The following is a 9,871-nucleotide window of genomic DNA, read 5'->3' as shown; positions in this document are numbered from 1 at the left end:
TGAGACAGACGCAACAAATAGATGCAAGAACGTAGACTCATCCCAAAAGCATATTAACTTCAAATTCTTCTGACGAACATATGATTATTTGCAATTACTAATTACTAATTAGCATCTCGATTAACTTTTCATTGCATTATGCAGCAAACGTGATGTACTATACACATATTTTTTATATTTATGTTGTATCGTATGATGTTTTTAAACGGTTATCTAGATGCAATTATATAATTAATTTATCATAAAAAATACATCTTAAATTTTAAATCAATTTTCATAAATGATGTTAATTATTATTACTTTTGTACTTCTTTACTTTATAAATCTTTGAGCTATTGTCATCTGATTCCCTATCTGACTTACTGCTTTGTATTTCCAATTCTAGGTCTTCAGTTGCGTCTTTTATTATTCCATCTTTCGTCTAATATTCGTGTTCCAGTGTTTCTACATGTTTACAAAATCCTTTCCAATCATTTGATGTCGTTTTGTTTATTGCCTGGCGTAGTAGTGCTTCCAATTCATTGTAAGTTGACTCTGAGATAACATTTCTTTCGTGGATATCTTACTCCTATGTTAACGTATCACGTTACCGAACTTGGAGATAGTAGTGTTGGGAGTGTCATAGAAGAGTGGGTATTACTAGTGGAATACCCTTCTTGCCCCGCATCCGAACGAGATGACTTCTTTTCAGCCACGCATAGTAAACGCCCCACTGGCAACCTTTTGTACTAAAAATACTCCTGTCTAACATGGAGCAAAAGCTAGTGACACTATGTATGTATAAAAGGGAATTTGGATCGGCATACTAAATTTGAATATTCTACTTAGAAAAATTCACATTTTTCGGAAACTAAGAGTGATCGACGAATTTTAATTTCGGATTCGTGTCTATGAAAGTAAACATTACAAGAATTAGTTAATGGATATTACAGATGAGAGAAAAAGTTAAAATTTGTTGGAGAGTGTAATTGTTTGGCAACATGACAGCAGATAACTATACATCCTACAGTTACAAGTTTGAAATAACAGCAACTATATAAATTATAATCATTCCTCTAGTATTGCAGCGTAGAACGTAAAGAAATTAGCTGTATGCAAATTATGCAAATTAAAAAATGTTGGGAACCACTAACTTAATGTTAGAAGATTATTTTTCAAATCATTATAAATTAAGACAGGATACTTTAAAACTCTTGAACTCTCTTTTGTATAAATCATTTTCAAAATATTGATTTAGCAAAGGTGGATTGTCACAGCACGTAGTTTAAAATTTGATAATCTTAAATTCTATTATGAAAGGTTATTTAAAGAAAAGTGTTTGTATATCAAAACATCTAAAGATATAAACGTTATACTAGTTGAAATACGTTAAAATTTATTGATAGAAATGTAACAGTAAAAATACAGAAAAATCCTTCTTCAAAAAATAATAAATTTTTCCATTGAGTACGTATACACAATAATTTGACTAATATTCTCGCTAAGCTGCGCGCATGCGTAGATACGTACTGACGCAAGTGCTCTGCGCACGCAGAACGTTTCCCGCGCAGTGGCGATTCATTTGTTTGATATGTCAGATATATTTCGATATCTAGCATTGTCGAAATTGTGTACTCAGAGAAATAACAGTCAAAGGGGGTGAGGAGGGGGAAGAAAAGGAAACAAATGTCGGCTGTATATACCAACCAAAAGCTCGTGAATGCATTCAATCTTCCTTTTTTGATACAATGATGCAAAATTTGAGTGAATAATATCCTTCTATACATCAGGTAATACTAATGTTGGCAACATATCAACTCGAGGATTCATATTTCGAGAATGACTTAAGCAAAAGGATACGAGTAAATTATCTTTTGAAAATATTTTCATGTCAGCTATATAATCACACAGTAGAAGATATAATTTTATATTAAGCAAACTTCATAATTAAAAATTATATAAAATAAATATAAGGTAATCATAAACAGCAAATTTATATTTTAGTATGATGTAATATATAATATTTATTTTTATTAATTTATCTATATGTATATTCAGTAACAATTATAAGGAGAAAAATGCTGGACCCCATTCAGTTGTACTCCATCCAGTATTTAATGCCAAATTTGAAGGTTAAAATGATATATGTATAAATTTTAGTACAACTAAAATAACTGTTACTTTATTTTATGTATGTAATCTTAAATCATAATATTTGATTTTAGGGTCCAGATCAAATGCCGCGTAGGGTTGAAATTCAGGACCTTAAAGGTGGAAAATATAAAGCAACCTATCTACCTGATGACTGTGGTCGTTACAAGGTCAATGTCAAATATGGGGATAAGGAGGTACCAGGATGTCCTGTGAATGTTCAAAGCGTTTCCACTGGTAAAGCTGATCAATGTAAAATCAAAGAGGGTATTCAACGCACCTTGGCCCAAGGTGAAGAGTACTGCATCACCGTGGACACCGAAAACGCGGGTCGTGGAGCGGTGACCTGTCGTATACGATCTACTTCCGGAAGGTAAGTCAATTTCTGCCCACTTTGCTTATTTAGTATAGTAAGTTACGAGAGGTAAAATTTTTACAAGAAGACTTAAATTATGATTTTAATTGCAGTAGCAGAGCATAGCTATTTTATTATGATGTAAGAAGTATGATGTAAAGTAGGAAAGATATAAATAAGGATTTATACAATATGGATCTTATCAATTACAATAATTTTTATCTGCGAGATATAGGAAAAATTCATATCATCTAAACATTACGTTTGTAAACAAAATAAAATTATTTAACACTTTTTGTGTTATTCAAATTATCTAGGAGAGTTTTGAAAAATTATGGCAGGTTTGAAAGATGCTTATCTTTGTCGTTGAACATATTGATGTCACTTTTAAAGTTACTAAACCGAATTTTTAGATCATAATTATGTGACAAATAAAAATATAACTGATTTATTTATACGGATATATTCAGATGATAAATTAATTGTAACTTTCATGAAGAAATTCGACTTAAAATAATTCAGTATTATGAAGTACAAAGTTCTGAAACATTTGTCAAAATTTTCTTCTAGCTTAATAAGAAAATTTGTTTCTTAAAATCTAGCAGAAAGATGTTTTTAAAAAATTTAGAAAAAATTATCCTGTCTTTGTATAGTTCTATTTAAATGTACAAACGCTATTAATTTCTTTTATTATTAATTATTACATTTTATTAATTACTGTTAATTTACGTATACATATTATTCACTATAAATTTCTTTACAGTAAAAATTCCAAAAAAATGTTTCACGTAGACAACCGCGAATTTGAATGTTAAACTACAGATTATTATAATTATTTACATAAAACTACATATAGTATTAATTTTAAATTAATTCTAGAGTTAGTAGGGAATTTGGTACAGTAATAGGAATAATTAGGAAGAATGCTTCTAAATTTTTGGCTATTAGTATAGATACAGTGATTACCATGAGTTTCATATTTTTTTACAGTTTCGAAGCATAATGAACATTTTGTTACACACTACTCCTATTATTATTACTATTATTTTCATTTTTTTAAATTTTATTTTTGTAGTTTTTTATTTCATTTTATTTTTACACATTTTTGCTAATTTTACCTTTGTTTATTTCTTACTTTTATTTCGATTGTAATCTGCACACTACTCCTATTATTATTACTATTATTTTCATTTTTTTAAATTTTATTTTTGTAGTTTTTTATTTCATTTTATTTTTACACATTTTTCCTAATTTTACCTTTGTTTATTTCTTACATTTATTTCGATTTATTTCTGCAAAGTTTATATTACGGAAAAACTTAGGTCACCCTGTACATTTTTATTATCGACAATTTATCAAACATTCTAAAACTTCTGTATCGACATATATAAAACGAACCTTTTCGAAAACGATTTATTCGAAATACAAATTCGATGATCGTGATGGATATTGGTGTCAAGTGTCAAGATCGAGTACGATACAGGAATGAGAAATTGGACAATTGGTAGCACAATTGATTCCCTGTATAGTCGCTTATTTATCGAAATCAGAGACACTGTGGACTCGAATTTCAATTAACAATAGTTAAAATTCCATCGGTTTGTGAATTCGAGAATAAAATAACGTTTACTCGGTTGTTATTCGCTGTAGAATGCCAAGAAACCTAAAAATTCTATTTAAATTCTCGATGTTTTTCTTGGTTGTAAATCTAATAACATGCTTCATCAAAATATTCGACTTCTTGATAGTAAATTTTCCGTTCGCATCTTGGCACAGTTAAATATTCGTGACACCTGTCGCAGAAATTTCCAATTTTGACAGAATCGCTTGTTTATTATTGCTTATTTACGTTCTCAAACCAATATTTCCCCATTATCATCAATGGTTCGAATTATCGCTTTGTAAGAAAATAGTTTCTCGATGTTTTGACTTCAAAATTTTCGCTGAAATGAGAGAAAATAAATTAACGACGGGTTTAGGATTTCTCTATTTTTGGTTTTTGATTAAATATGTTGACTGTAATTATAGATCTAGATTTTCTTCCGTTCCCGTAGTCTGTGCAAATTTGTGTTTATGAAAATGAGAATTAATTAATTATTAATTATTAAATTTTAATTTTACGTCCTACTCTGAACAATTATTAACTATAGTAAGATTAGAACAATCAAGCTCATTAAAAAAACTGGTTTCAAATATTTTATAAATGAACCTAACGTTGAGTTTTATTTGAATGAGAATTTTAATTATTATTATTATTTTGGAGGATTTTCAAATTTGATTATTTTGAAATAAAATAATTTTTTAAAGTATTTTATAAGAATATTTCATAAATTATTTTACGTGAGATGTACATTAATGTAATTGTAATTAAATGATTTATTTTTCATTTTATAAAATTGATTATTTGTTATTTGATCTTGATGAAAATAACTAGTTTCTTAATATGCAATATTAAATGTTTATATTATTACTGCTTTCTGTTAACGATTATTAGTATATTATTATTACTATTACCATTACTATTACTATTATGATTACTATTATTACGATTATTAGTATACTTATTCAGTACATAATCTATAGTATACTTATTCGATATCTCTTCTAACCTCGACTTGTTCGATTTACACGATTCACTCTAAGATTTTTAATTACTATTTAACTTAACTTTGTAGATTATAAGTTTGCTATTATAAGTTTGCTGATCACGATTTTTTCTGTGTCGATTACTGTTTACTCTCACCATATCGATTACAATCCATTTTAACATTACTGATTATGGTCTATTATATTATGGTCGATCCTCTATTCACTACGTCTCGACTACACACATTCTATCTTCTGCCTTCTTTAGCTTCTCTGCCTTCTCTGTGCCCTTGCACCCTTATTTAACACGTTAAGTGCCACGCCGGTCCCCAGGGACCGACGCTGGTGTCACGGAAAAGGTGGTTAGAGTCAAACAACTCCCGATGACAATAAATTATCGAGTTCGAACGTTCGTTCGAACTAGGTTGAATTGTTCGGACAATGCAAAGAGTCGAGATATTTAAGTGTTCGTGTCTATTGTACCGTAGTATCAATAGGTCTTTACCAGTAGCGCAATTATAATGTCCCGTAGTAACATATACAACTCGCGAGTAAAGGTTCAACGAAATTCTGTATGGTTTGATGGTACGCTTAAGACTGTTTTATTCTCTAGCTCGGTCAGCTTTTATACATGAGTTGTTTGGGGGTGGTTCCAAAGAGTGGGGAAGGATATTTATGATTATTGGAGATAAGTGAGTGTTAAGCCTTGGAATGTCGTCCCGGTATTTCATTCGGCCCTTTGTTTATAATAGGCCCAGAAGACCGTTAGGGTCTTCTGGCAGCCAGATTCTAATTGCTGTTTTAGTTCAAGTTCCGTGTCCTTTCTATCTTCATTTTCAATGCATTTTCAAACAATTCTTTATTTCCCTCGGGTCACCGGACACGAGGCTTTCTTTAGCCATTAATGTCAGAAAGCAGGCAACAGCACTTAGGATTTGGCTGACAATAGGCCTGCAAAGAAAGGGACCAGGCCATGTGCGATGTCGCGACTTTCGGAGCCATAAAGTAACGGGTCCTTCAGGAAGGATCACGAATGTGCCGGTGGTCCACCAGCGACCCCCTTTGAGGGAGAGGCTTCCTCCACCGGCAGACCTGGTCGGCCTCTATACCTGGGGAAGTCAAAAAATATCCTACAATAAGATGTCTGGCAGTGTGGGAAATTGGAATTGAGCGTTTGTGTAGAGGGTTAAATTTTAGGATAATAAGTCTATTTTTGGGTATGGCGCCAGATAACTATGCAGGAGGTTGATAATTTTGGGCAGGGGAAGCAAGTTTGAAAGTAGGATTGTAGGGGTTTATCACACTAGACCGGCCCAAATTGGGACTAAAAGGTGCTAAATTTTGATGTTAAATTCTTCGCCATCTTTGGACCTAACGTTTGGGAATTCCTGTTATAACAATTGGTACAGTATTTCCGAGTTTTGTGAACACTTCATTCGCCATCGGTGGCCCAATTGACGGCCGAGTCTGGGCCTGAACAGAACGACAAGCAAAACACGTGTTAAAGTGGGTAATTAATATGTTAAAGTCTAACACTCTCTCTTTTCATACACAAGCTCTCTTCGTTGATCACTCATTTCTCACGCAATCTCGCCTTTGGTGGACCAAGTACTCCACACATTCGGACGCATTCCTAGACTTTCGTTCATTCCTTGCACTGAACTCATTGTCAGTCATAAATATCTCATCCGTACAGTCCTCACACTTGGTCACCAATCCGTCCACATGCACTCCAGACATCGTCCTAAACGCCTAAGTCGAAGCCGATGTCGTTGTTTATTATTCCCTTGCTAGAGTCTTTCGGTGCTCGCAACCCTAGCTATATATGGCCGTATATCTATATATCTACCCGGTATATACAGTGACTCACAAAAATATTCGGACACTAAGGTATGTCTGAATTAATCACTTAGTATCGCAGATACTTATACACGGATCGTGTTCGTTATTTATTCTGGGGATAAGATGTTTATTTAAGTTAACAAAGCCATGTGTTTTATTTAATAAATTTATATGGACTTACTATAACAAATTATAAATAAAATAATACCCTATTTACACGTCACAAAAATATTCGGACACTTGGCATAAATAACATTATATAACCCTAATTTATTTATATAAACACATTTTTTAATATTTTGTCGCATAGCCTCTTTGTTTCAATACGTGCCTCAATCTGTTAGGCATATTAAAAAATGATTTTTCCCAAATAATTAGTACCGATAGCAGCCCACTCCTCCAGCAACCTTTGTTTTAGTTCCTCTTTTGAGTTAATTGCTGTCTTTCGTATTCTGCGATCTAACTTATCCATAAATTTTCAATGGGATTGGGGTCCAGCGATTGTGGTGGGGGATGAAGAACTTTCGGGCAACGATAAAGCAAGAATTCTTGAACAATGCGTGCTTTATGTTTGGGGTCGTTATCCTGATAAAACTTAAAATTGTTGCGAATTCCCATTTTTTCTGCGCTATTTAATAAATTATTTTTCAATAGGTGTAAGTGACAGTTTTTGTCCATGATGGTGCGAATAAAAACTAAATTGCCAATTCCTCTGGTCGAAATACAGCCCCAAACCATCACGCTGCCTCCGCCGTGTTTCACGGTACCTCTCGTGTTTCGATGGTGGAACTCTTCATTCGCTCTCCGCCACACCATTCTTTTTCCATCTGAATTACGGATGTTAATGGAATACGAGTTCATCTCGAAACAATTCGGAGAACTCTTAAGCAACACGGGTACAACGTATATGCGATACGATGTGATTAATTCAGACATACCTTGGTGTCCGAATATTTTCGTTAGTCACTGTATATACTGTACAATCTGTGCACGATTCGTAACAAGTTGCAGAATTATGGAGTGCAATGCATTTAGTCAGAATTGATACTCACTATAATTATTCTAGAATTAGAGTTAACGAATTTCTTTGTTTTTCCAATTTTTAATATCGTTATGCTAGATATTAGATATTATTTTCTGATAATTTGTAAGGTTAATTTACATACTAATTCTAAATTTCGTAATGTGTATATATTTATTGAAGCAACAAAAGATCTGGTGACCAGAGGTACTAACTTGAATCTGGCTCAGCTATGTTCCACAGAATCTGAACAGGTTCAGATAAAAGTCTAGTACTCTCAGTACCTTTTATTCAACCATATATCATTTCGTCTGAACCATTCTTCACTCGCTCGATTTAAATCCTATTACCCCTCCAATAAATCTTTTGTTCCGCATACTTCGTTTGCAGTAGATCACAGAAATATTCGTGCTGCTCTAATTGGTTCAAATTTCAAATAATTGCTGTTCTTCTAGAGCCAACTTATTCTACATTTCTATGATACGAATACCTTTGTCACAATAATTACACCATAATTTGCTTTAATTTCTATTCTCATCACAGTAGATTGTAATTTCTTATCAGAATATCTTTTAAATAATTTTTTTATAATTTCGCTATACAATTTTTCCAAGTATTTAATAGGTTATTGTAAGAATTAGAATTAGCCACTTAAAAATCGAATTATTTTATAAAAATTGGTAAAAAATTCCAAGCAATGCCTAGTAACATATAGTGGTAAAAATTTTAATAAAGTTTCTATTTTAAAAAGTTCGAATATACACAATTTTGCATAAAATTTGCGAATAAAATAAAATCGAAACTGTGTGTTAACACAGATACAGCCATCTTTAGATTATTATATTATTACAGCCTATATTTTCGTGGTGTGTTACCTTACAATTTACATCGACCGAAAATATAGTTCATATAACACTTACTTCTATTGATAAAGATTTCGAAATTTCTATTGCAAAAAATAACAGGCATCTCAAATTAGTAATTAGAGGTTTCATTATGAATACTTATATGATTCGTTTTATGTAATATATACATCGTACAATAGAGATCGGCAATCGTTTCATTACAAGAGGTACGCCGAATGGCTGACTTATGATAAAAGGCACTACTATGCGCCTGCGAGAAGAAGGCACCGCGTGTTTACATCCCCACTCCTGTCGGAGTCTGCTGCCACTCCTATGATCACAGGCAGTGACCGCTATTGGTCGGAGACGGTAACGAAGATTATTGACGAGACCGAGTAAGGTAGAATAATGTTTGCGTAATGTTAGCTTTCTGTTTCTTAACACGTTGAGTGCTACATCAGTCTCTGGGGACTGACATGAGTTTGGATAGTAAACTGTTAGAAGCTGTCGCTTATCCAGTTATCCAACCTCCGCAAGGGTGATGGGGATAAAACATCCACACACCCCCCTATGGAGGGGTTGGGATACGCCCAACCAGCGCGAACCGAAAGTGCCAAGAACACAATCGGTCCTGCCAATTTGTCTAACTGGGATGCTAGCCCCAGTCGACTCCCTTGGTGTTGAGACGGGACCTTTCTAAATCCCTACTGCCTCAGGAGGACAGCACCCGAGCTGTACGATGCGCAACTCTCACGCCGGGCTTCGAGAGCCCTTGCCTGCGATGTAGGCTCCAACCACTGCCACCACGAGGCCAACCCAGCGACCGACGGGCGGACTGCCATAAGACAGCCGGCCCAGGGCTAAATCGGTCTCCCGTGGTACCGGTGATCACGGGCGTACCGGTCGTCCCGTTCGTGGCGAACCACTACCGTTCTGAGGCTGCTAGCCCACCTCGACGTAGGTGCACGTCAGCTAGGCACCGTGGGGTCGCCAATCCCATACTACGGCTGACCAAGGTCGACCGTAGCCCCTGCGGGGTCTGGGGACTGACAGTGAACTTTCCGTTCAGGCGGCGTCAGTCCCTAGGGACTG

General features: G+C 34.2%; 1 protein-coding gene across 1 annotated transcript in view; it reads left to right on the top strand.

The window, feature by feature from the left end:
- cher (filamin A protein cher) overlaps positions 1-2,503 on the top strand; it is a gene marked incomplete at its 3' end in the record, with an annotated part of 100,670 nt that extends 98,167 nt beyond the window's left edge. Inside the window, exon 14 of the mRNA XM_017907251.1 lies at positions 2,205-2,503. Coding sequence (XP_017762740.1) covers positions 2,205-2,503 — 299 coding nt within the window. The remainder of the gene's footprint in view (positions 1-2,204) is intronic.
- Positions 2,504-9,871: the final 7,368 nt, after the last annotated feature.

This window comes from Eufriesea mexicana, unplaced genomic scaffold (genome assembly GCF_001483705.2).
Source record: "Eufriesea mexicana isolate 0111107269 unplaced genomic scaffold, ASM148370v2 scaffold7532, whole genome shotgun sequence".
Taxonomy (NCBI): domain Eukaryota; kingdom Metazoa; phylum Arthropoda; class Insecta; order Hymenoptera; family Apidae; genus Eufriesea; species Eufriesea mexicana.
This window is presented reverse-complemented; position numbering and strand designations above follow the sequence as displayed.